The following is a 27,975-nucleotide window of genomic DNA, read 5'->3' as shown; positions in this document are numbered from 1 at the left end:
CTCCATAATGAGACTGTGTAGACAAACAAATTTAGGCCCCCACAACACGAGTAATACCTACACCACACACACACGCCCCTTCTAAGATGTCATCCAGGCACAATTACGTCTGCTCCTCGCTCAATGAGCTCGTCATTTCAGAACATTGGCGGTAATTGGTGAGGCGGAAGGCCAGGGAACAAAAAGGGATCATCTCTGTGTTTTATCCCCCACATTAAGATTCTGTCTAGACAAAATTAAGAGGAGCAAGCCAGACACTGTAGCTTCTTACTACTCCACTGCTCAACTTATAATTAGCCTGCCACTTTCTCATCAGATAAGGGGTGTTTGCAGAGTCCAAAGCTGGCCTCTGACATGCTGTCAGGGGGACTGTGCTGTATGCCTACAATCCAGTTGACATGGAAACATGTTGACACTGGGTAGTGACATGTGAGGGAAACAATAGGTGCCATCTGCTGGCCTCTTTGTCTTTGGTGTCAGGGCTTTCAGAGACACCTGGGCCAGTGTACACACGGACCTGTCTGAAGACTTTCACACACAATAATACTGTCTGATAAACCCTGCGGTCTAAAGTTGTGCTTCAAAGGGTTATCAGTATGGTGTTAGAGACTCACACAAAAGCTGAAGATAATACTCTGTGCGTATGGAACAATGCTTTAAAAAAAACAATAACAACACATTTAAAACAGCTTTGTTTCCTGCTTCTAACGCATCAGCCAAAATGCATCTTAAAAAATGCAATCATAACAAGATAATCTGAGTCATTCTCTTCACCTGTCAGTGCCTTTAATGCTAATGTTTTATATAAAGCCAAGTATTAAATTCATTTTACGTCTGCTTTAAATGTATATGGCTCATACGAGCCACAGCTTACTTACCAGAGGCCTTCTGTCGGACATTGTTCCGGGCCTTCTCCACACCCGGTGCTCCTGAAGTAGTGGCTGAGCGAGTCCTCATGGGCTCCTGTACTGGTGGCCCGCCCTGTTCCCCATGATTCCTCCAGCTCAGGGAGAATGAGCGTGCAACTGCTGCTGCCTTCTGAGAGTCCTGGATCACTCCTGACATACGAGGAACAAAACTTAGTGAGTGCTGAAGTGTTCAAGGGCATTTTGTAATGAACAAAACTAAACATTTAGTTTATTTTAGAGCTGAAAAAACAAGAATGAAAATTAATGGGCCAACCCTTTTTATTTGACTTTAAACAACACAGAGTAGCTGGCAGAATTATCGTTTTAACCTTACATAGGTCACTTTTAAGCATGGCACCTTTAAAACAGGTCAAACAAGTGTACTGAATCGTACTGGTCAGAGTTAGTCAAGCACACAAAGAAAAACAAAAGACAAAAAATAAACCGTGTCATCCTTCCAATCAAATTAAAGCCACTCTAATCTCCTCATCTTTTCCCATTTTGTCCTCTCACCACGTCCTCTCTGCTTCTTCTCCTTCTGTTCACTGAGTTTGTCCAGAGGCAGGTTGGCCATGTCCAGGCCATAAACGGAGCGTGCCAGCACAGCCGTAAGCGAGTCCATGATGCTGGCCCATTCTGTCACCAGCTCCTCCCAGCAGGTAAGAGAGGACAGCACTGCCAGCAGCTCATCCCAAAGCTCCCGGGAGATAAATACGCACAGGTTGGCTCGTACCCACGCCACAATGATGGTCTGGATGCAGGAGGAGAAAAGACATGATGAATTAGCACCCAGTTACACATACAGTGAGACACAAACACGCTGAATATAGAGCAGGCTTGATAGCACGTGTACAAATAAAGACAAATCGCACTGTATTCAGAGCCAAAGAACAGAGGTGATGACAGATCCATCTCTATGACTGCCTGTTTATCAGAGTGTGTAACAAACTAAATGCAACCATACCCTAAAAAGCAAAGATGCTAAACTTTCAGCAAAGCTGTCTTTTCTTTGGTTGTCCTGTGGCCTCTTCATCACAGCCTCTGTGATTCTCAGTAGTACCTGCAACATCTGCTCCCTGCAGAACATGGACAGTAAATAAATTACAATAATGTCAATTGAATTCGATTAAAAAAAAAAAAAAAAAAAAAGGGATAAAAATCACAATTTTTTTTTTTTTTCTAAATAAATAAATTTGCACATCTAAACATACTACTAACCACGTCTGTGTATTCATGGAGTGCTCCATGATCATATGCCGATAGATGCTAAGAACACCCTTGCACACCTCAACCTGATTTTCCAGGAGTTTTGGTACATCCTGGCATGGCTCCAACAGAAACACGTTGGATGAACTGGTCAGAAACACCTGCACGAACGTAAATGTGTGCAAACATAAAGTAATTAAGACAACAACAATACTGGAAAAACACTAATTCCAACCATCAGAGGTTATGAACACAGATATACCTGTAGTGTTGGCTGGATGCCGGCTTTGATGTTCCTGTTCTCCTCCTCGGTGATGAAGCCCTGATTGATGGCACTGCTGAACGAGTAGGTCCTACCCCAGCTGGACGACCGCTTGTGACTGTGACTCTCCATCATCTGGTAGAAGACAAGGCCGGCCAGTCAAATTCACAGTAGACGTAAACTAATTTATTAAGACCGGTTTTTCTATGTATTTGTATACACAAACTGCATGACTAAGGCCAGTTAATCAACGTAAGCTGGTTTTATGCACATAAATGCATCGTATCATTTGCATGTTACACGTTCGTTTTAATGGTCAAAAGGGTTTTAGTGTTTATTTCTCAGTCTGGTGCACCTTTATCATTCTACACCATTAACTGGGGCTCACAATAGGCTGCAGAGACAGGACACTATTTCTGGACGTTTGCATGATCGATACAGGCTGCAGGTAGTTTCTGTGAATAAAAAATAAAGCTGCTAATTGCTTTGAAGTAAAAATATGCACTTTAAATGTTGTGGTAATTAAGTTATTGAGGCATATGATTTATAGGTAGATCAATGTTTACAAATAACAGAAAAGATATGTCTAACAATGAAAGTGAATAACTAATAATATTCTTATTGCATTTCTGATTATTCCAAAATTGTTAGTAATTAAATGTTTTTTTCTGTAAGATTCTCAACTCAAATTGTACCAAGTCTGATACAGGCCTGCAAAAACTACCTGTAAGACGGGTTTTTGAAAGCATGGGGAAAAAAACAAGGGCATAACTGATTTTTATACAACTAAGTCATTATATATGTGACAGGTTATTGCAAACTTATTCATCTTTCTGCATTACTTACTTGCATGTGCATGTTATTTGTCTCGGTGCTGATAATCTGTTCGGAGCATTCGTCCACTTCATCTTCCCGAGCGGTTCTGTCGGGCTCTGCCATGAAAGAGGGTTTCTCCTGCAGGAGCCACTTCCTGTACACTTTGATGACCTTCCTGGTTGCAGAAGCCTCACAGGATGGCAACAAGAAAGCCTTTGCAAAACAAATTAACAAGAAAGAAAGAAAGAAACCATGGCTCATTAGGATTAAAGTTAGTTTTAAATGTGAATCTGTAATTTAATGAAAAGGCCAGCAGAGGGCGACACAGTCCGTGTTACTGCAGTGCATCTTTGTTAGAGGCATCTTCCAACAGAACAAAATAGAAAATACTGGCAAAGGTTGCAACAGACGACAGAAATACTCCACCTGGTGGAAGATCTCGTTGACGAAGTTCACATTGTCCCGGGTGGAGAGCAGAATGGACTGCACCATGTCATAAACATGGCGGTGCTCCTCCTCAACGCTACACAAACTGGAATCGCTGGCTCGTCGATCTGACAGGGTGCTACTGTTGGAGTGGCTCTTCTCAGGCTCCCCCGCTGGTCCGTTTGCGTCCCCATCTGATGTCTTATCCTTCTCCTGGCTGCTACTGCCTGCAGTGACAGTCTGGAAAACACAGCCAGGAACGAGAGTCCTTCAGTATGCAGTAGGGGGTACCTCCTCACACGGACCACTACAGTCTCCTTCAGCACAGATTACTTGGCTGTTAGTTGTATTTTATAGCATTTTTAAAGGGAAATGAACCACTGTAGTATGTATGCAGCATTTGTCTCTGGATAAATCACATAAAAATCCATTTATTTTCTCCATGACTGATTTAACTCGAAAGTGACAGAACTGTTGCAGTCTGAAATAAAACCTCCATGACTCCTGATCGCCGTCATCACGATTTTATTTCAGCTATAATCTTAGGTTGAATGCTGTATTGCTTGTGAAGCTGTTGATCAACTATGTTTTATATAGAGGTAAAATAACATTTAGGAATGAATAAATGCATGAATATTGTTCAGAAACATAAACCCCAGATGTCTTTATACTACTGCTAAAGATGGTGTGCTACAAAAACATCTGAAGGATAAAGAAGATCTTGGAATAACAGAATGGAGAAAGAAGAAACCAACACAGGGTACTGTGTGTTCACCTGGATGAGTTTGGGAATGACCTCGGTGCCGTTCTTTGCGCTCTGCGCTGAAGCAGCAGTGCTGATGTACTTCTTCTCCAGGAAGAAAGTGACAAGCCAGGTGATGAAGGCCACACGAGGTGCTAGGTACTGATCCCTTGTGCAGAAGGTGCTCTCATTGTTCCGTGTCACTGGCACATACAAGGGTTTTGGTCTGTGGTGGGGGAGGTCTGATGGAGTAACACAGTGGATGAAGAGTTGAGGGCAGAGGGGCGGTTAAAAATGGAAAACAGTGGGAGAAAAAGACAAAGATAATAAAGATTAAATGAGTGGCTGTGGTGAAGTCAGAGTTTTTCCCACTAAATCAAATTGTTCATTTAAATGATTATGGAATCTTGAAACAGGATATGATTTCATCATTTCCTGTATTTCATGAAACTGCTGCTCACGAGTAAAGCCGTCACTGTTTTTATTAAGGAAACTATTTTCTGCACACTTATCTTATTTTCTGTGTTACGGGAAAGTAATAAGTAAAGAAAGAGTAGCTGATGTACACTGTGTGCAACTTGAGAGAATACTCCTTTTGTAAATAAACATACTAAAACATACAAACCGGATTCCAAAAAAGTTAGGACACTAAACAAATTGTGAATAAAAACTGAATGCAACGATGTGGGGATGGCAAATGTCAATATTTTATTCAGAATAGAACATAAATCACGGAACAAAAGTTGAAACTGAGAAGACTGATAATTTTAAGGGAAAAATATGGTGATTCAAAATGTCATGGTGTCAACAAATCCCCAAAAAGTTGGGACAAGGCCATTTTCACCACTGTGTGGCATCTCCCCTTCTTCTTACAACACTCAGACGTCTGGGGACCGAGGAGACCAGTTTCTCAAGTTTAGAAATAGGAATGCTCTCCCATTCTTGTCTAATACAGGCCTCTAACTGTATTATCGTCTTGGGCCTTCTTTGTCGCACCTTCCTCTTTATGATGCGCCAAATGTTCTCTATAGGTGAAAGATCTGGACTGCAGACTGGCCATTTCAGTACCCGGATCCTTCTCCTACGCAGCCATGATGTTGTGATTGATGCAGAATGTGGTCTGGCATTATCTTGTTGAAAAATTAAGGGTCTTCCCTGAAAGAGATGACGTCTGGATGGGAGCATATGTTGTTCTAGAACCTGAATGTATTTTTCTGCATTGATGGTGCCTTTCCAGACATGCAAGCTGCCCATGCCACACGCACCCATGCAACCCCATACCATCAGAGATGCAGGCTTCTGAACTGAGCGTTGATAACAACTTGGGTTGTCCTTGTCCTCTTTGGTCCTGATGACATGGCGTCCCACATTTCCAAAAACAACTTCCAATCGTGACTCGTCTGACCACAGAACAGTCTTCCATTTTGCCACACTCCATTTTAAATGATCCCTGGCCCAGTGAAAACGCCTGAGCTTGTGGATCTTGCTTAGAAATGGCTTCTTCTTTGCACTGTAGAGTTTCAGCTGGCAACAGTGGATGGCACAGTGGATTGTGTTCACTGACAATGGTTTCTGGAAGTATTCCTGAGCCCATTCTGTGATTTCCTTTCCTGTTTGTGGTGCAGTGTCGTTTAAGGGCCCGGAGATCACGGGCATCCAGTAAGGGTTTACGCCCTTGACCCTTACGCACAGAGATTGTCCCAGATTCTCTGGATCTTCGGATGATGTTATGCACAGTTGATGATGATAACTACAAAGTCTTTGCAATTTTTCGCTGGGTAACACCTTTCTGATATTGCTCCACTATCTTTCTGCGCAACATTGTGGGAATTGATGATCCTCTACCCATCTTGGCTTCTGAGAGACACAATCGTGTTGCCAATTAACGTAATTAGTGTTAATTGGTCTTGCAGCTCTTCGTTATGCTCAAATTTACTTTTTCCAGCCTCTTATTGCTACTTGTCCCAACTTTTTTGGGATTTGTTGACACCGTGAAATTTTGAATCAATATCTTTTTCCTTTCAAATAATACATTTTCTCGGATTGAACTTTTGATCTGTCATCTACGTTCTATTCTGAATAAAATATTGACATTTGCCATCTCCACATCATTGCATTCAGTTTTTATTCACAATTTGTTTGGTGTCCCAACTTTTTTGGAATCCGGTTTGTAATATATACAGTGCATAGTTTGGGTTTGTGGGCTTACCTAATAAAGGCTTGTAGAGGTTTGTGAGCTTGGTGAAGGAGGGAAATAAGTGTGGAAGGTAGTACTTCTTGAACAGGGTGAAGAGAAACCTGAAGCCTGTGTCCTGGTTCTCTTTGTTCTTCCATTCTAAACTGGATGCCTGGCAGACAGACAGCACAATAAGGCAGACAAGGTCAGGCTACAGAGAGAGGAGATGCTTCCAACATCACAGCGACAGTATATTGTTTGCAACACAATAGCATGAAGGTTCCTCTAAGATTAAAAAAAAAAAAAAAAAAAGTACATAGACATAAACTGTTAGATCTGAGGCCAAATATGATGAAAAACTATAGACTTAACAACTGAATTTACTTTTTATCTTACAGTGGCACAATACATGGAGGAGACCCAATCATGAAAACAAATGAAAGATGAAGCCAGAACAGAGTATGTTCACATTTGTTGAGCACTTCCATCACACGGCTGTCTATTAAAGACAGAAAAAGCATTTGCACATAAAAGGCATTTAATTTAAGTATGCAAGTGCATTTGCGCAAATTTTATAACACAACTTAATCTAGTCACTGAAAATGTTTGTGTCTGAGGAACTAACTGTACAGAACATGAGGAATTAATAGTTTAGCTGCTGACTTCATAAAACGTGCTGGGTTAAAGCTGATATTTTCATGATGAAAGAAATACTCAACTAAAATACTTTATCTAACAGTATTAGAAGGAACCCCAACAACAAGTGGGGTAAAGCAGCCATCAAGCACATCCAAGAATATCCTGCAGGCAGGGTTAGTTATGATAACATTACTATTCTTGCTGCTGTCAGACAAAGTGAGTTATTACCTGGATGACCATGTACTTAAGCAGTATTTCTAGGATATAACAGGTCAGGTCATCTGCAGCTTTTTCACCTGCCACAGCTGGAACCAGTGGGGTGATCTCCTCAGGCACCACCTTGGCTGCTCAAATCAACAGAAAGAAAGGACCCGAGTTAATGACAGAAAATAAACCTACCCAGTATTATAACTGGGTACTTTACATAATTTCAGTGGCAATCCTAAGCATGTACAAATGTAATAAAATCTATGGTCATTTAAATGTGAATACATAATGTGTAATGTGCTACTCTTTTCTCACCATCTGGGGGGTTGGAGAAAGGGTTGTAAATGATGGTGTCGAGGGTGCACGGCCCTCTGGAGGAGGGCACAGCGGGGAATCCTGGCACCAGACAGGCAAAGATGAGGAACTGCTCCTCTGCACAGTGGTCCCTTAGGGCCTGCAGCCACAGCAGGAAGAGACGGATCCCCTCACAGCGAATCTAGAAAGCGGGAGAAAAGGTCATTTTTATGCATATTCAAAAGGAGGCTAATTTTAACAATGCATTCAACTAAAAAAATATGTTCAGTCCATCTTTGTGTGCCAAGATTTTAAAAGCTCAAATTGGGCACTTACTTTGAATGAATTTCCAGTGTGCAGAAGCTTTTTGAGAATAGAACCTGGAGGATAGAAAACGTGACAACGGTCAAAAACCGCTATTCAAATTTTCTTCTGCACAACAAGGAAAGAGACAAACCGCACAAAGCTGTCATCTCGACTCAGAAGAATTGACCTTGATGGGTGGTCTTGACAAACTAGTGGGTAGAGTGGCAAGGCTTCATATTTTCCTGATGAAAATTAACACGAGTTGGCAGCGACACACATTTATGAAGCCAATCTGGTTCCACTGTAATCAAATGAGACATCGGTCTGATTGCTAAATATCTCGGGAGGAAGAGCTCTGCATGTCTGTGCGTGCGTGATTTAGGACATGCTCTTGACAGGCAGTAGTCTCTTTTGAGGACGTTGTGGGCTGGAAAACACTTTGACTGGTCCTAATATTGATTTTAAGGTGATGATTAAGATTAAGAATCGGGTTTTGTTAGTGTAAAAGCCAAACCGCTGAACAGGTGTCTTAAAGTCCTGATCAACAGGCCCTTACTGAGGGAGCTTTTGTCTGGTCTTCTCATCAGAATACTGAACACGAAAGCACAGAGCAATCCTTTCATGGGTTGTGGGCTGGGGACAGAAGGATAACAAAAAGCTGTGCACATTTCCTTCAGCATCTTAAAGGTACGAGTGAAGTACCTGTGACCCTGCATCTCCAAACTAAAAGGCCAAAACCACCAAGTCATTAATGTAATTCTTGAGCTACTCTACCCACCACAAAGAATATGTCGCAAGGTGCTGTATTTCCATTAGTAACGGTTCTGGATACAGCACACTAAAAATTATGTGAAAGAAAAAGTTAACCAGGCTGAAGTACACATATAACAGCACTGGATCTTGACCAGTGACACCTGAACTGATGTGTGGAAAAAAAAAAATTCTATGCGAGTGCAAGAAAGGCTAAGAGGAAGCTTTAAACCTGCGCGGATTTGTGATCCAGATGGACAAAAATGGTAAATATGTCTGGGACATCCACCCAAAGATAAGTGTTGATATTTAAAATTACAAGCCTGGGGAGGGGGAAGGCAAATCTGCAACAGTGATCTCAACCTGGACTGTTTAGCTGCCAACGGCTGACGAAAAACAGTTATAATTGGGGTTATCGCTTCTTGCAAGGGTTTTCCTTTTTTGTGCAGGACTGAAATCATGCATAATTCAATTACTTATTTGCATTTCAAATGAAGTGTTAATTTGCATTTCCCATTTACATCCCCTTCTCAGACTAATTATTTCCTCCTCATTATTAAAGGTTAAGGCTTGGTCCTGGTGACATTTTTTTGTCCTTAAGTGTAAAGAAATACAAAGCGTACACCTACCTGTCAGTTGTTACAAAGAAAACGGTTACAATTCAAGCAAGTGCAAAATGTTTGATAAAGTGGAAAAACGTTACGTGCATACCTATACTGTGAAACTGCCATCTGTTGTAGAGCTTCTCAGGCAGATTCTGCAGGATTTTCTGATGAAAAACAGGACATGTCATGATTAGCTTTAGAGGAGTGATTAGAGTGGTAGAGAACAGTACCTGCGTCAGCTGTGACAAACAATTCTGGTAGCTAGCTGATGAATGACAAATTGGGGAAAACACCCATTTATTCCAGTTATGTTTTCTGGATTTCTAAAACAAATAATTCTTTGCTGAATTTACAAGTCAAACCATTTTTGACCAAAACACACATATACATACATTTATACACAACAATGCAACAATACTTGTATCGATATTGAACCGCTCGATACAGTGCTTTCAGTTCGGTATGCATATGTATCGAACAATACAAAATGTTTTATTTATTTTATCAGCTTTTCTTCTGACGATGCTGTCTGTGTTGAGCGCTCAGTGGATCTGCGTTCGACTACTCCGCCTAGGCTGCACTGTCGAGTGCAGATCCACTGAGCGCAGCGCAAGCTAGCAAGACAGAAGCTAAGATCGTTGCAACATGGCAACTGCCTCAACGCTACCCGAAATTGAACCTCCCCCACCCTCATTCAGATCTGGCCTTTGGACCTATCTTGGTTTTCATGTGACGTATGACCCTGATGGTAAGCGCGTCATGGACAAAAGTAAAATAGTATGTCGGATGTGCCACGCAATGCTCAATCGGTGGGAACTAGTGCGTTAGCGCAGTTAGCTTGTTAACGTGTTGACGCCATCCAGCCCCACGCACGGGGCGATCCGCGGTTACTCGTTAACAGAGGTTTGCCGTGTTGTGGCGTTAACGTCATTTTAACGAGATTACCGTTGACAGCACTAGTGGGAACACAACGAATATGACTGCACATATACGCCGACAGCATCCTAGTGGAAGCAGACAAAAACAACAAGCACGCATGCTACAAACTTTACCAGAGTCATTTAGACAGCCGTTAGCACATGATTCTCCTTATGGGGACCTGATATGTTTAATATGCTGCTGAGAGTATAGCCCAGAAGAAGCGTATAGTATAGCTTTTGTTTTGGAAAGAGACATTTCTCTGTAACAAACTCTTTTCCAAAGATGAGTGATTTCTCGATCAGAGATTTATTATTTTATCCCTTTGTTGTTTCAGCAACATTACATTTAAAAACTGTACGTTTGTGTTAAAATATATATTTATAATTTTAATAAATGACAAATTAAAAAGGCATGAACCTTTTTTTTTTTTAATCGAAAAAAATATCGAACTGTGACACCAAAGTATCGTACCGAACCGTGAATTTTGTGTATTGTTGCACCCCTAATATATACACACATATTTATTTAAGCAATGCCCTCTCTCTCCACTTTGCCTAGCCTGTCAGTGAAACCCCGTGACCCGACACAGCACTCATCACCTCACCAACAACAGTTTTACAACTCAATTAGCGAGCTCTAACCTTTGAGCAGACTATCATTATTCCTCAATGCAGCGACCCGTTAACTGGGTCCCTCTGGAAAGATGAAAAAAATGCCCCGAGTCTGCAGATGTGTGCGGCTGTGCACATGCGGCTAGTTAACAGTCAGTTCATTGCGAGCAACTAATGCTCCAATGACTCACTTCTCATCAAATCCTAATGACTGACCCAGAAAGACTTCATGATTGCAATGCAGAGGTCAAGCCTGTCCTTTACTGCTTTACGTATGCAGCTCTGACCCACTCAACCAGACAACCGATGGTGGTCAGCATGATAAAAAGCTCATCTGGTCTTGAGTGCACGAAACAGAGGCGAGAGAAGGAAAGTGAGCATGCCAGGAAAGAAATGGCAAATATTAGTCTCCTATAGTAACAGATATGAACAGTGGAAAAGAAACTTGGCACTGAAACAGAAACTGGCAGGATAAAAAAAACTCACTGAAGTGATATACTAACAGAACTCTGTGCTTTATTAGCCATGGACATAACACTGGTCTGACAAATGGTATGAGCTTTATCTTTACCCTGTGCTTTGCCGCATTATGCTGAGAGCTGTGGTGGCCCACAAGTCATCTCAGGCTTTGAGTGTCTCCGTTTGTCAACAACTTCCTTCTTCCCTTATCTTTAACTTTCCCTTCTTGTCCTCTGAGACTAAATCCCCGTCATTATCAGTGACAGCAGAGAAACTGAAAGGCATACATCACTTTAAGGGGGCGCTGGATGACTATCTGTGCCATTCAACTTCTTTCTGATCCCCAGACTCGATAATATGCGTGTACAGGCGTGTGGCTGCACCTTGGTATTGATCCCAAGTGGGATTATTACATCTCCGCAAAGGCTGTGCTGGCCACCTTCATTTTGTCTCCTTATGCCAGTAGAGACATTATGCTAGTCGGTAGCACAGCAGGGTAGCCAGCTTAAGCCTTGTGTGTGTGCGTGCACACAGTAACACTGTCTCTTCACAGAGCATTAGGAAGGGAGAGTGGGAATGAGGTGGAGAAGCTAGCTCAGAAAAACTCCCTGTGGAGCTGGAATGGCGGCCGCAACAATGAAGAATTTACCGGCTGATACAAGGCGAATACAAAATCTGCAGGACTGGATGTTGTTGGAGTTACACTAATCTGCAGCCATACTCCAGCATAAATATAAGGGCATTATTGTGGTCCAACAGCAGCCTTAACACATTTACATGATCCGTACTTAGATTTCCAGCAGTAGAGCCTGAACATGACACAGAATATGCTGCTTACAGATGTGGTCTACAAGGGCTTCTAGCACCAATCACAATGCAATGCTTTTAGATGAAATGTTGTACTTTGCATATTGTTTGGGATTTCTGGCAATCATAGAGATGAATATAGCATATATGGAGGAAGGACCAAACACACTAGAGACATAACGAACTAATCTACCTTAAACTGCAGTCAAGGACGTGCAATAATGAGAAAACCAGACAAAACAGGCAAAACTCAAATTATAACACAGAGTAAGCAGTGTAGGAAATAAAGTGCAATGTATAGTGCTTGCATTCAATCAACCAAAAGCGGGCCCTGGGATTACAAACACTTATAGATGAAAAGCACAGAGAGAAGACGTCAGTTACACACACCTGCTTTGCTTATGCCACAACAGTGTGAGCCACGTAAGACTGAACAGAAATTTGACTAACATGCAAATTAAACCAAGTAAAATATACAAAACTCCAATTAAATGGTGCTTTAAGCCCAAAACACTTGTTTTTATTCTTTGTTTTTAAGAAGAACACCAAAAATATGGGAACAGTGTTACAAAACTGTTTTAATTCCCCTCTGTGGCCAGTAGATGGCAGCAACAGCACATGAGACTCCTTCAGCGCCTTAACACCAGCTTCTCATCCATCTGCTACACCTTCCTCTTTGGTTGGCAAAGCCAAGCTACAGCATTCTAGGGTCCGTTTTAAAAACTCTTCTTAATCAGGTTACGTACTAGTGACAAAAATGTTCCTATCTGTAATATTCTGGACCAACGCACAGATCATCAAGATTCATCTGCTGCTCCCCTGTGCAACCCCAAGCTACACTTTGTACATTTGCATTATGCATAACCAGTGAGGGTCCAATGGGTAAACTGCCAGTCAAGAAGAATTAGACTGTAAAACAAATCATGTAACTAAATGGCCCTGAGCACATTTTTTTTATTAGAAGCGTTAGCCGAGGTTTAGAGGAACAAAGAATATGAAGCAATTACACAAGGCCGAACAGAACTATAGATGGCTGCTCATGATAGAGACTTAAACTATGTAATTAATTACTAATTACACACCTGGTCATTTAAAAACATGCAGGTCAAAATAAATCATATGCTACGGCTGACATGAATAAATCTCAGTTTAACCTCAGAGATCTCTCTTCTCTCAGAGTCTTTTTTTTCTGCTTGATACTTGTTTTAGTGTGTTGCCATTTTGGCTGATACTATTCCTATAAAAAAAAAGATTTCTCTCAGTCTGTGATCTCCAAAAACAAAAAACTATACAAAAATAGATTTATTTTGTTTATTAAAAAGTCAGTAAGTTAAGTCTCAGATCTAGATGGGGCAGCTTGACAGAGAGGATAACAAGGGGAATTCAGCCTGCTGACTCAGGTCCAGATGGCACTTGACATGTCAGGGTGAGGTCACGGAGTTTCAGGGGTCCCAAAGCTGTCCCTTAACCTGTTCCATAACCACAGCGGCACCAGTGTTCAATGCCACTGTTGTCAGTGAGAAGTCATCTCCAGTAATACAGGCGCATAAACAAACTCTTCCCCTGAGGCCTGAGAAGCTGGTTCTGGTCTTGTGACAGCAGAAAACAGAAAGAGGTCTCACGCTGGCTGTAAAACTCATTCTTTATAGTATCCTTCTACTGTGCAGCAGCAAGAAAGAGAAATGAATTACATGTAGAAAAATATTTTCTCAAACACCAACTCTTGGCTCTAATTAGCTGATATCTGATTAGCAAATAAACAATTTACGACTGCAGCTTGCAAACCAAGAATGAAAACTAAAGACATGAACACATGTCATTACAAAACAAAAAACAAAAATCACAAAAACACGAATAAAACGACTACATGACAATAAAAAAGAAGCCCTCCTTCCTTAACTTTCTGCACTCAAATCAGAAAGTAATGAACTAAACAAGCACACTTAACTTCACTGATCAACCTCACAACCTCTGTCACATGTGTCAAATTTGGCTCTTTGTTGATCGCTAAAGGTTGTTAATAACTCTTGGCCAATCAGCAACAATGTGCGTCTCACGCACAGGTCACCTGACGAGACAGGTGGTTCTCCACAGCAGCTGGGTGCCAACAGGTTAAGACAGAGATTGAAAACCATGAATCTTTACCGAATGTAAAGAGAAGCCTGTTTATCCTTTTGGCACAAGTTTTTATTTTATAAAAAAAAGAGGAAAAGAAATTTTGTCCTTCATGTCTGAATCCATGTACAACACAGATATGGAGACACATCCATGCATCTACAGCAGATTGTGTGTCTTTGAAAGGCACAGGGATGCTCACAGGGATGGAGCTATAAGGGAGTTTTATATTAAATTTTACATCTGTGTGCAGCCACTAGCCTACCAGCAGAACTGTAATTAGAATGTATTGTTTTGCTTGACCTTATTTATAAAGGCTAATAAGATTTTTTGTGGACATGTTCGCATGCAAAAGGCCACTCCAAACAAATTAATTTATTTGATTTAATTAATTGAAGTACAACAATAAACTATATGCCTGGCCCTGACGCAACACTCATTTTCCCCAGTGAATTTTTGGGAAACGGCTCCTCAATTCAGATTTCCCGACTCGGAGCAGACAAACCCCGAGTTAGCAATCCAAGATGGCGGCAGTGAATGTAAACAGTTGTGAAACTGTAAACCTTTGAATCTGTACTGCCACTGTTGTGTATTTGTGACTTAGTAAAGAAGCCATACACAGAGCACTGACCAGGCTCTATCCACGAATGTCTTTTTTAAACACAAAAGTAGTATTACTGCTGCACTGCGTGTGATGCGTGAATGACTCCAGCATGCCAAGAACAGAAACAAATCCTGTTTTTCCTCGCTTTTTCTGGAACGTGCCAACTCATGTGTGATGTCATGAATTCTGATATCAAAGTTCCAACATACCTGGAACGTGGCCTCTTTGTTGGTCAGTCTGTAGGAAGAACCAGTACCAACCCCTGCTGGCCTCAGGGATTGGTATTGGTTGGTGTGCATGCTGCCGGCTGTAACCCATAATTTCCTTCAGAATTAATAAAGTATTTCTGATTCTGATTAAACTACCCAAATGAACTGCAATTTAAAAAAAAAAAAAAAAAAAAAAAAAAAAAAAAAAAGCATGATTACTAAATCTATAGTAGTTTACCCTCTTTCATTGATTGTGATACTGGTGAGGTTTTAGGTTTAGGTTGTGCACAAACTGCCTCAGATTTCTGCAGCTGAACAGCCCATAGGTTTCATGATTCCCACCTGCCCATTTCCAATTTCACTCTCACACAGAGGATAGTTTCTTCTGTGTGAATTTACAGCTGTTCAATGTTCTGTCCATGTTCTATGACAACCATCACATTGACTTCATCACATTTGTTTCTGTGTATTTGTTGCTAATGTGCCTGATTTGTATGGGAGTTACTGCCTAGGAATCAACTAACCATCAATCACCTTGGAAGTCTCCACTGAATTTGTCATTTGCAGGAACAGATAATGATTAAAGTGCAGCAGATGTTAATGGCTAGGCAGTGGAGTATTTTCACATTTCGATCAATAAATTCAGAACTTCTAATCAAACTAAGTGTTCGCTCTCTCAAGCTGTGAATGACTAGAAAAACTGCTAACGTTACTTCAAGCCTCCGCCTACACGGTCAAAGGAGCCAAACACAGTTTTTTCTGCGGATGTTATACACTGAAAACTTTTCGTTTGAATTATTTTTAACAGCATGTATCATAGCAACATGTATTCAAAAACATAAAACATGTTTTAACATAAAACACAAACAGTTGCCAAGAGAGTTCAAAGCCTTGTGGTCATACTAAGGCAATCCTTTGATTCAACATTGACTAACTATTAAAGTTAAACAAAATAAATAAATGTTATGTCGCTTTTTATGGGGTAAAATCTTTAATCAATATCAAAATAAAAGATGCTGAGAACACGACTGCATCCTCAGAAATGTGGTTGCATTCCCATAAAGACTGCCATGGTATGATGCCTCTGTGGAAGCAGACAAAGAAATCCTGGAAGGGAGTGATGGCTGCTGGTGGGATGGGGGGGTGGAGTGGACCAGCACAGTTTAGGCAGAGGAACAAAAGATTACCCCCTCTAGACAGCCATTACTCAAACGGGCCCAGCATGGGAGATCATGCTCCCCCACAGCAACTCATGAAAAAGGGGTTGCATACCTCATCATGACAGCAAAGTAATCCCCACATAGCCAGCTCGAAGGAAACAAACTGGGGACGTGGACTGTATATATCAGGCAGATGTGAGGGACAGGTGAGAGCGTGAGGGACTACGTTTCACATTCCTGAAGAGAGGAGTGTAAACGGGGTTCTCCAGGGAAACTCATACAAAGAACATGAGAAGTGATGTTGAGATGTCCTGTTCTTCTTACCCTGTCATACAGCATTAAAGTGTGACTCTAAGCACTGTGCTGCAAACTTGCTTTTGTCCCAGCCATTATCCACTCGTAGGCCACGCTACAAAATCCTCTGACACTTGCTGGACAAAAGCTGCCATGTTTTGGCCGGGCGATTCCCATCACTTATGTTAACAATGGCCGTTTACACAAAGTATTATCCTGCACTGAGAGAAGGTGTATGACACACGTGGCATAAATGTAAAATTCCCATAAGAAATATATTACATTACTGTGCTTGTTGTAGAAATAATTTATGAGGGAGCAAAATGCCATTGCCTCGAAACACTGTTTTAATTAATTTTCTGCTGCACTGCCACATCTTTCGTTGCATAATATTACACATTTTCTTCAAGTATGCATGTTCGAAGTACATGCACTGATATCACATTGACGAAAAAATTCTTAATGTAATGTGGTGTGACGAGAATGTCCACACAGTGCAGCACAGCTCAGGATCAAGGCAACCCTGTATCTGTCCTGCCCACATTAGTCAAAGCAAGCTTATCTTCTCAGTGCATGGGTAAAAGCACACAGCGTCACAGGCAGGGGCTAAAAGGGGAAAAATGAGGGTTAAGCTGCTTTCAATATTAGTTCTCTCTGAAAAGATGACTCCATAAATATGTAGAAGCCATGAATCCAGGCTTTATTTACAGGTCAAATGACTGGATGTGTGCAGACAGACACTGTGGGTTTCTAGGTAAAGAATAGAGAGAACTGAATGGAAATGTTGAACTGAATGATAACATTTTTCTGTTTTGATCAGAAAATAATTTCTGGTATGATCTGCAGGAGAGGGGCATCGGCACAAGTGTTAATTCTAAAGAAGATTGACAGACTGAAAGAACACCAGCAGGAAAAACGATGAGCAGCCAGACACATAGGGAAGCATTTCAGAGCATGCATGAAGTACACGATGCATCACCCAGACAGCACCGAAAACGTAATGTGATTACACGAAAACACTGAGCCCAATTTGCATTTGATATGCCCGACTAAAAAAACCCCAAAAAAAAAAACAAACCCAAAAAACCCCAACAACATAGTAATCCATCGCTCAAGACAGACTATAGCAGTTAAGGATCCTTGGCAGCGCTTCCCTAGCTGTGACTTGGTGTAATTTAAGGAACCCCCTGATACTGCTCCCAGGTGATGACAAAATTTAGGGCAAGGCATACTGTACCAAAAGAGACAAACAGACTGCCCCACAATTTGATCTGCTGCCATCCTAACAGCCCTGCCCTGAGCAAATGTAACCGGAGAGCTCACTGTTTGTATTGGAAACTCGAGCTGCCTTTGCAGTCAGGTGGGAAAACAAGGTAGGGGACTTTAACCTGCATGTGCAACATAAAAGTGCTCAGCAAAAACAGAGGGAGGGGCTAGAGAGCCAACAGCATGCTGTGCATGCAGAGATGAAACACACCTCTGATTTGCATGCACGCCTGGATTTTAAAAACAAGTGGACTGAATGGCAGCGTAACAATGAGGCCTTAGAACAACCTGCTATTGATCTACAGACTCTATGAAGTGAATTCAGGACGTAGCAGGTGATTCTACTCCCCGAGTTTACCTGGAAATACCAGCTGGAGATATCAACATAAAAAACAACAGAGCACTTACTTCAAAAATAAAGAGGATAGAGTCCAGCTCCTCCCTTTGAGATTTGTTCCCTGAAGCACAAAGAATACACGTTTAGTACAAAGTTTTTAAAACATTTTACCTGAAGCTATGCTGCATAGAGCTTCATCAATAATGCAAAAATAATATGGGCCATTGCATAAACATTCATTTAAATGAACGTGTATGACCATGAGACCGCAGTCCCAGTGGGAATGAATGAAGGCAAGCTCAATCCACTCAGTTACACTAAACATAATCAGATTGATTCTCTAAGTACCGCTGCTCTGGAAATGTGGGGCAAACGGAAAATAACCTTTGCTGTAGCACAGAGGGCAAAGAGAGGGTTAATTATTGAACCGACACTGACAGCAGCAGCTAAATAGTTCATGTGCAGTTTATTACAAAAAAAGCTTTTACTCACCTTTTTGTTTTAAGTTGCTTTCCAGTGTAATGAAATTTTCATAGAAGATAAAATAAATCTGAGAACTGTTGCTCTCAAAGAATGTCTTCAACTCACTCTTGTCAATGATATCTGGGGGAAAAGAAAAAGAAACTCAATCAACTTTAGTCAGTGAGAATATAAAATAATAATTAAATAAAAAAGAAACAACAATCACTTTTATTCAACAGTGTATTCAACGTTCAAGGTTTGTTAATGTAGAGATTTTCCCCTGTAGTCTGTTTTGAGAAACCTGGATGCTTTAATGTTGTCTGTGTGACACTAATCACAGGAGTGACAGTGAGTTCCCATTAGTTCCCCATTTAAACAGAAAACTACATACATTTTAAAACAAAGCAAATTGCTTCACTTCCTTAAGCAGTGTAACTTCTCCCACTCCTCACCTGTAGCCACGGGAGAGAACTGTTTTTTTTGGGGACGTTGAGAAACTTTTTACCCCGATCTACAATTTCACAATTTGAAAAGTGAAAGATTTCTAAATGATGCTTTTACTGTGAAATGTGCATTTTATCCAACAAAGACACAATTTTTGTATTGTTGCCTCTGTGGTGGCGCACAGAGGCACATCCGTGCATTGGTACATAAATTATAATAAGTAACTAATAAGTAATACATGTTAAGCTGGCACTACAATGAATAGACCGATTCCGGTGCCACCATGTTGCACCTCAACCGACTACAGTGGTCCTTCTGCTCTGGAGCCTCAGCCTGGTACAAGGTTCTGGTTAGCTTGCAATCAATCTCCTAAACAGAAGGCAAACAAGCTGCAGTCCATCACAGTGAAATGGATGCCGTCTAATAAATTCATCCACCCATCCAACCGCTTATTTAACTCAATCCATCTCAGCAGTTATGGTGCAAAAGGCGCAGTGAACCACGCACCGGTCCACTGAGATCTGGCAGAGGGACAGAGAACCTTACCTTCTCCCATATACATGCACCTATGGCTAATTAACCTAAAATGCCTTTGGGAGAGAACCAGAGTACTCAGAAGGTCCCACAGGCACAGGGAGAACACAGAAACTCTACACATAAAGGGCCCAGTCGACTAGGAGGTGCAAACCCAGAACCTTATTGTGAGGAATCACTTTAAGGTTCTGCTTAAGCTAAACGAGTCGCAAAATATACTTTTTGTAGCTCCCAAAGGCAAAGTCCATGTGAGGAATACAACGCAAAGCTAAGAGCACTTAATCTAAAGAATGGTAGTCACAGTTTAACATGGAGACAAAACATACTTGCAAACCAAATAAATGTTAAAGAAAATATCAGTTTGTGATTTTTTCCCCTTTTGTTTCCTTCTGTTTTTTCAAGATTGCAAAACTCTCAGACAATATGAGGCCATTGTTTCAGTTACTGCTGTGATGAAAGTCTCCTCCATGTTTCAGCCAGTAATACTTTGAGTTCATCTACACTGGAGGATGAATAAATGAGATGACTTTTTTCCTCCATGCCATCCAATAGGGCTCTTTGGGATTTAGGTCAGCACTCAGGAAGTGCTATTGTAAGACAGATTTTCTCCTGGGCAAAAATACACTTTAACAGGCAGCTGGGATGCTGGAAGAGACACCTCTGCTTGATATTTAACTAATACACATGTTTAAGCTTCCTCAAGCATTAATCTATCTATATTTATTTACAGCTGTGGTAAATGTGTTTTTCAATGCATTAAATAGCAGTTTAGTCACACACACACACACACACACACACACACACACACACAGTTGAAAACTATAATTTCCCCATATACATTTCCCAAAAATGATTCCTGGCAAAACAGAGCAATTAAGCTTCACCTTCTGTTCCAATTCTCCCTCTACTAAATGGCAAATTGGAAAACTCCCAGAAGCTGTCCAACTCCCGGGGACTGCTGGAATGATGAATTACGTGACAAAGACAAAGCTTTGCCCTGAGATCAAAGCAGGGATAATGAAGATGCATGATGAGAAAACTGAGTCAAAGTAATGAGTGTTTTACATTTTTAGCCTCGATTTAGGAAAAAATAAATAATCATGTCATCATGGGTGAATCCCTAGTGACGCTGCTCTTTGACAGTTAGATGTATAATGTAACGACTAATTGGTGACACACAGTGAGATGACACCGACTTTCTACCCGACCCAGTTTTACTACCATCAATGCTTTACAGTTACCTTAGCTTGCCCATAATTACTGTAGACTAACAAAACTACCTGATGATATCCGCAGATAGGCAACCTCCCTGCCAGCCAGCAGCTAGCAATTTAAACCAGTGTAATGCAGCTATTATCAGCCCATTGCTGTAGAAACAGATGCTTGTTTTCAACTGAGAAAGCACAAGAAGATGTACATGAAAAAAAGAAAAGCTACATTAATCCCATGAGGCTAAGATTCATTAATCATGAAACAAAACAGTGAAGCATAACCAAGAATAGCTCCATCAGGAAATTCAAATGTCTGTATTATTTAAACTACCGGTAACAGACTTTTGATTTCGTTAAAAAACACAGGGATAAAAGGGGGAGATTTTTTTTAGGTTTTTATTTCAGCTAATTTTTAACCACTAAAAACAGTTGTAAAGAGATGCTGGAAAATGTAGGATAACAAAAAAATAATACTAATTAAAAAAAAGATTATTATTCCAATTTTCCCATTTCCAATCCAAATCTAAACTGATTTTAGGTTATAGATTAGATTTAGACTATCAGACTGTTTTAGATGAGCCAATCTTAATCACAAAACACATTGAACTGAAGGAATTAGCTCCGGTCAACTGCACTGTTATAAAAATAACATCCAACACTAAAATGATTTAAAGAAATCTAATGAACCTTAGTCTCCAGTCACACATGCCTATAGCCAGCCACCAGTTGCTATGGAAAAAAAAAAATTCCTTGAGTGGTTGCAAGTGGCTGCAGGCAGTTGCTGCAAAATCAACTACTAAAGCCCCAGTCGCATGATTTAGCAGTAAAGACAACTATTACTTTAAAGTAGAATGTTCTCCATAAGGTAACAAGTGCTTGCAGACAAATGCATCTTGCATGAACACTATGGGCCAACCCAGGAATCTGCGAGACCAAAGAAATCACAAGGTCAATCAAAACATACTCTGTGACCGATTTAACCCAGAGACAGCCACCAACCTCCAGAAAACACTCGCTAACCACTGAGGCAAAACAGAGTGAGACTGCAGATGAAGAAGGCTGAAATAAGCCTTCAATGGAAGAGTGCCTGGGCTCTCCCTTAGAGCTACAGTGAGAAGCTTGGTCACTTGGGAGCGGCTCAGAGTAAAGTAGCCCCAGATGCACAGGGGGAAATATTCTAGTTATCCAGAATCAGAAATGTTGCACAGAATAATACACCAAACCTTTTTAAAGGCTCATGTTGCTCAGTTTGGCGTTTCTCTGCTACTAGGGCTGGTCGATATAACAATATATATCGGATGACGATATAAAAACATCTATCGTTTCATTTTACGCTATTGTTTGTTTCGTGGTGTCGCAAAATAAACTGTTTACGGCAATATTTTTTTCATCGTTTTGATGGCCACTGTAGTGGCTATATTCATTTCTTAAAGTTCTCTCTTTCTCTTATATTTAATATAACCACACTACGGATGGACAAGCGCCTGTTTTTATGGGTTGTCGTTAGCAACAGCGACGGTAACAGCATCGCATGTCCGCTTGTTTATTTTCCACATTAACCTTTCACAATAAAGCTCAAGATCCTGTTGAGAATTTTCTAAATAAACGGAATCACATGAAAAAGTATGCAGAGTATTGACGGATGAGAAGCAAAAAAAAAAAAAAAAAAAAAAAAAAAAAATAGTTGTCAGGTGCTAAAAAATAAACCTTACACTCAGAACAGGCTTTTCCCCGCAGCACGCCGTGTAATAAATACTCACAAAGAAAATGGCGGCCTTTACAATTTATGTCTAAAAATGTGTAGTTTCATGCATTGGTTAGAACACTCGACTCCAGGTACACGACGCCCAGCTGGAAACACTTCACCTACCCGAGATTCACAGAATTTACAGAAAATATTTAATTTTTTGTGATTTATATTGTTATTGGAACGATAGATGTTTTATATCGGGATATGAGATTTTGGTCATATCGCACAGCCCTATCTGCTACCCTATCTAGTTAGTGTGAACCATAAAGAATGATTATAATACTGTTTAATGTGACTTTAGTGTATCTGGCGGACGAAAGCCAAACCAGTTCCACACCACTGAAGTTGAAGCATTTTTAAAAACCAGTTCTGGTTCATCCGTTTCATTCAACGATACGCTTTCTCCCTTCTCATTCTCCATCGCCGCCATGCTTTTTCCATCATGTGCGTATGAAAACAAAGGCACTGCACATGCACGTTTTACCCATATTCTATCGCAATATTTAATTCTCTCATCGTTGCCCAACATTATACCAGTATTACTGTGAACAGTATGGTATGGCCCAGCCCTACTATACACGTTACTATTTTAAAAATCAAAGTTGTTATGCACATTTGTATAACATCATTCCCCTAATTCCAATCTTTCAATGACTTCCCCCCAAACAAAAAAAAAAAAAAAAAAAAAAAAAAAAAAAAAGGGTTTATTATCTGGCTCAATGAGTGTCTGTGTCTGGTAAACCGTGAGCCCATGGGCTGTAGTAACGTCACAAGCTTTTAAAAAGTGAGCTTTTAGGACATGCTGCATATGAATGCTGCTAATGAAAAGCTGAGAATGACCTCTAATATAAACAAGCCCCTAACAATAATCAAACAAAACATGCAAAGTCATAGTGGAAGCAGGGCTGACACGTTATCATTTAGAACAGAACAGCCGCTTTAATGACAAGAACATACACAAGTCAGTGCACATCAGAAAACTAAAGGTATACTTTTCCCCCCCTATTGTAGGATCTGTACACCTAAGAATATAAGACAAACTTGTCCCTATACATTATTATTAGTTAGTAAAACTGTACAGAATATATTTGAAATAAGATTAAATGGACAGGCATTGGGGAAAACCATTTAAAAAAATGGCTAAATCAGCAAAATGCAGAGGATGGTAGCTGCCCACTTGACAACCCTAGCTCTACTATGTGTTATCCTTTGAAGCTAGTGCAAGAACCCACAGTCACCTCTGAGCACAGGAAGAATGAAGGATTATTCACTGCTTTCCCAGTAGCTTTGAAAACATGGAAGAAGTGCAGATGCACAATCTTTAACTTGGATTCAGCACATTGGCCTTAACATGTCCTGTGTATAATAAACAGTAAGAACTTGACCTTACAATATAAAAGTGCCCTGAGATGAAACTATGTGTACTTAAGAGCTCTGTGGATAAAATACAATTAAAAAAAAAGTCTTCATATCAAACAGATTAGATTAGAAAATCATGTACCTGTAATGTAAGACGGAGAAAGAAAAGAATTGTGTAACAATTCATCACTAAATGCCTCTAAATTAAATATTATTGGCTGCTTCATATGTTTATGGTGCTGGGTGAATTTCATACATCAAGCTGTTGTGATACTAGTCTGCGCTCTTCAGCAGTGGGTAAGCCAACATCCTTAAGCCCTTAAGGATGTTGGAAAAAGCTGACAGTCATCTGCCTACAAGTACTAAAGTTCAGATAAAGAGCCTAGATGTGATTGGGAGTGTATACAATCCCTCCTAACAGACCTACTGTCCAGGCTACATGGAGAGGGTTAATGCATTAAAATTCAGTAATGAGAATACTCTAATATCTGATCACACTGCCAGCTACTAATGGTCTGCTAAGCCATTAATGATTTACAGAAAGAGAGGAACTTTATTTCTTATGCTTGCTACATCAGGACTTGCTTTTTATGAAAGAAATGTGTTAAATGAAAGAATGAAATTGTTCAATAGCATCCAGCAATGTGAGAAGATATCCAACATCATCAGGTAACAGGATGTGGACAGAAAGCGACAGAACCTGCTCTCCAGACCCAGGAATGCTGGGGATAACTCTGTATCCTCCGATTCCAACAAAATAACTCAGTCCTTTGAATGACACGCCTCCATCTGTCATTCTCCATCTGCTCGCGTCAAAAACAGGAAATGAAATGATAATGAAATGCAATCAGCCAAATAATGAGATAGGAAGGCAATGCATGGTAGCATGGAGATACAACACAGGAATTAGTGTTGAATTAATCAAGAATCATACTGGGTAAAAACGCTCTAACTTTGGCAGTGGCAACATGACTGGTGATAGACATGCTTATACAATTTATGAAACTGCTGTTAGAAATGTCTCTCACACACGCCTTTAGGGTTTATTGAAGAAGTTCAAAAACACAATAAAAATGGGTGAATGAAACAATTTTATTGGTGAAAAGAGTAAACGGGGTGTGGCCAAACTGGTTCGAGCTGAGTTTCACAAACGTTCAAAGTGCACAACAAACTCTGAGACAGAGTCAAGAAACAACAAGATCACATCTGGCTGGGTATCTGCAGGCCGAGGGCAGAAATCTAAGGCTGACACACACGCACATGCACACGCACACGCGCGCACGCACACACACACACACACACGGTCTGATAAATCTCAATATCTGCTGAGACGCACAATTTAGTGCCGACTGCATAAATCTAGAGAGCTAAACTGCCTTCAAACGTCAAATGCCGAGTTCATGCCACAGGTGCTATTTTGTTCCTTCCAGTTACTGTTTATTTTCTGATAAAGTGCCCAATAAGGCTTCATACTCACATAAAGCCTTTTTTGGTTGCATAAAATGCAGTAAAAATGACTTGTGGGGATCACCAAGTCAGCCCTATTAAACAAACAATTGCATGAACACTCTTCTAAATGGTGCTGACAGTGATAAGTTAATGATTCGGAGATCTGCAATTTTCTACAATGGAATTAATAAATACATGCCAAACACATCAGCCATGCCAGGTTTGGCTCGGAGGACACAGTTCTCCATTGTGATGTTTCCTGTTAACTGTCAGGAAAGGGCAGATGTTCCACCCCTGTGTGAAACGACCAGCTGCAAAACAATAATATGCAGCCAGAGCTAAGAGCCATAATCTTATATACTGCACAGCCGTTAAACACAGTATCTTCTCAAAATGTTCAGTCTAATACTATCAGCTCATCCTCCTGTCTAAAAAAATTAATTTAAAAAATGACAGATTATACCTTTACTTTCTGATCTTTGGCAGCGCTGTTATCGGATAATTCATATCATCGTCATCATCATGACATGAATGAGGCTTCCTTACATCTTACTGTGACTTCTACAACAAAGAGACCGAGAGCTGCTATGGTGAGAGTGGTTGGAAATACCCCAAACAGTGTTCAAGTGTTATCTAACGCTTTTGCACATCCTTTGATGCATAACCATTTCAAATAAGGTGGAAAAATGAACAGCAGCCACCCGCTGGGTAAAGCAGAACAGTCTCAAGTTTTAGCTGAATAATTGGTGTGCTCTTCTGCTGTTTGCTCTTTGAAGGCGATGGGCCACGATGCGCCACTCTGCCTACTCCCCTGTTTAAAGTTAATCAGCAGACAACACATCCAATAAAAACTGACATTCAGTGTAACAGGTTTTGTTAAACCACATTTAAGTCTCTGAGTAAATTCCAGTGTACGCCACTTATTTCAATTAAAGCTGAATCATTAGTATGCCACGTCATACACAAAAAGCAGTCGAATAAAGCCTTTGATCAGACACACTCTCATTTGCATTAGTCCTGGGCTAGCTAGCACTGCAGGTGCACTATATTCTTGCCAGAAAGGAGATGAGAGAGAGAAGAGACTGATATGTGCCCTTGGCTGAATGCTCACATTAGACACAGAGGACTCTTTAAGGGCCCCGGCACGGATGCCTGGAGGCTGCCAACACGTAGGAGCACAGATATGGCATGCCAGCTAAAGGAGAAGGCGACAAATGCACTATGGATGCCATTATACTTCCCAAATTTAGAGAGACTGCAGGAGATTGATCATAATAAAGATACGCCTGTTCCTTGAGGATTTCTTGAGAATATTCAGTTCTTTAACCAGTTCAAACATTTTTCATTTATTTATAAGTATTTATTATTGAATAATAACTGCAAAAGTCAGCAGCAATACCCTTAGCTATTCTACTCAAGTACCTTAGCTATAAAATATTCCAATTAACAAAATGCATTTAAGTAAGAATATTATTACCGTCATCCTTCCAGAAATAATGGAAATTCTATATGAATATGAAGCCAATTATGGACACTACTTAAAATCTGTTTTTTTCTGCTCCCCATCCTGCTCCGTGGCTGTTTGCATGTTGAGCTACGATCCTCCACTAACAGACAGCATGATTCACAGAGCCGCCCAAATGCTATTTGATCATTCTTAGTCAAGTTAACTTAGTGAAAGCGGTGACAGTGTGTCTCAAACAGTTATCATGGCTGCTACCAGTGGTCACAGTAATTAGTTACAGTAATTACATATGTCAGGCAGGAAATCCAAAGTGTGGAATCATTTTGAGAGAGTGGAAGAAAACCCTAAGAGGGTGACATACTAAGTCTGCACGCAAACAGTCCTCTTATTTGTTGACAGACATCAAACATGACATTTGAAACATGTAAGTGGACCAACATGAGCCCAGTCTTTCTATTCAACATGTTTTAATGTTGAATAAAAAAAAAACTAAAAAAAAACAAAAACTTGTCAGTTATTGCACTGCATTCAGAAAAAAAAATGCTGCTGATAAAACAATACTGGTAACATTTTGAAAGGCTTTGTGTCGAGGGGACATTTTTCTTATAATGTGGTACGGCCTTTACAATATTATTTAACAATGTCTGTCTTAGCACTGGAAGTGAAACCATTTGTGCTCCACCCAAAATAAATACTGACATAATAAAATTATTTTTGTCAACAAATGCTGCCAATCAAAGGGAAGCCAGGGGCAGCATTAATGCAGTGCTGATGGAAACTTACTATTAAGACATGCAACAATACTTGAATACCTTTGGAACAAACTAAAGATATAAAGTCAGTGTGCAGAGTTTGAATGTTTTATACTTAGTTAAAAACAATCTAAAGGCAGACAACAAAGGACAGACCTGCTGCCGTCAGCTGGTTTCATTTAAGTGTAAGGTTAACAGATTTCAACCATTTCTAAAGTATCTCAGTAACTGCTAATAAGCTCAAGAGTATGCCAAGTTACTCTAACTTTTTTTGTGGCTGTCTGTGCTTAAAAAAAAAAAAAAAAAAAAAAAGGAAGCAGAGTTAATATATAACTTCTTCTAAAACTATTTAATATATCTACAGTATCCACACTATTAAAATGGGACATAACAAACACGTAGAGTCAATTATCAGTCCTAAAATTCCAC

General features: G+C 40.4%; 1 protein-coding gene across 7 annotated transcripts in view; it reads right to left on the bottom strand.

Moving 5' to 3' along the window:
- Window positions 1-27,975, bottom strand: part of ralgapa2 (Ral GTPase activating protein catalytic subunit alpha 2) — a 95,290-nt gene that overhangs the window by 59,825 nt on the left and 7,490 nt on the right. For all 7 annotated transcript variants that reach the window (XM_085392400.1, XM_085392402.1, XM_085392398.1 and 4 more), the window contains exons 2-16: window positions 18,613-18,723; window positions 18,192-18,241; window positions 9,444-9,501; window positions 8,013-8,056; window positions 7,698-7,878; window positions 7,404-7,519; window positions 6,570-6,708; window positions 4,394-4,602; window positions 3,619-3,858; window positions 3,223-3,405; window positions 2,377-2,511; window positions 2,127-2,275; window positions 1,873-1,984; window positions 1,422-1,659; window positions 879-1,058 (exon numbers count right to left, since the gene is read on the bottom strand). In XM_085392400.1, the coding sequence (XP_085248526.1) occupies window positions 879-1,058; window positions 1,422-1,659; window positions 1,873-1,984; window positions 2,127-2,275; window positions 2,377-2,511; window positions 3,223-3,405; window positions 3,619-3,858; window positions 4,394-4,602; window positions 6,570-6,708; window positions 7,404-7,519; window positions 7,698-7,878; window positions 8,013-8,056; window positions 9,444-9,501; window positions 18,192-18,241; window positions 18,613-18,723 (2,145 nt within the window). The remainder of the gene's footprint in view (window positions 1-878; window positions 1,059-1,421; window positions 1,660-1,872; window positions 1,985-2,126; window positions 2,276-2,376; window positions 2,512-3,222; window positions 3,406-3,618; window positions 3,859-4,393; window positions 4,603-6,569; window positions 6,709-7,403; window positions 7,520-7,697; window positions 7,879-8,012; window positions 8,057-9,443; window positions 9,502-18,191; window positions 18,242-18,612; window positions 18,724-27,975) is intronic.

This window comes from Rhamphochromis longiceps, linkage group LG19, assembly GCF_057381845.1.
Source record: "Rhamphochromis longiceps isolate RC_006_pf linkage group LG19, R_longiceps_female_GT1.1, whole genome shotgun sequence".
Lineage (NCBI taxonomy): Eukaryota > Metazoa > Chordata > Actinopteri > Cichliformes > Cichlidae > Rhamphochromis > Rhamphochromis longiceps.
Note: the sequence above shows the minus strand (reverse complement) of the source record. Positions and strands in the feature narration are given on the sequence as shown.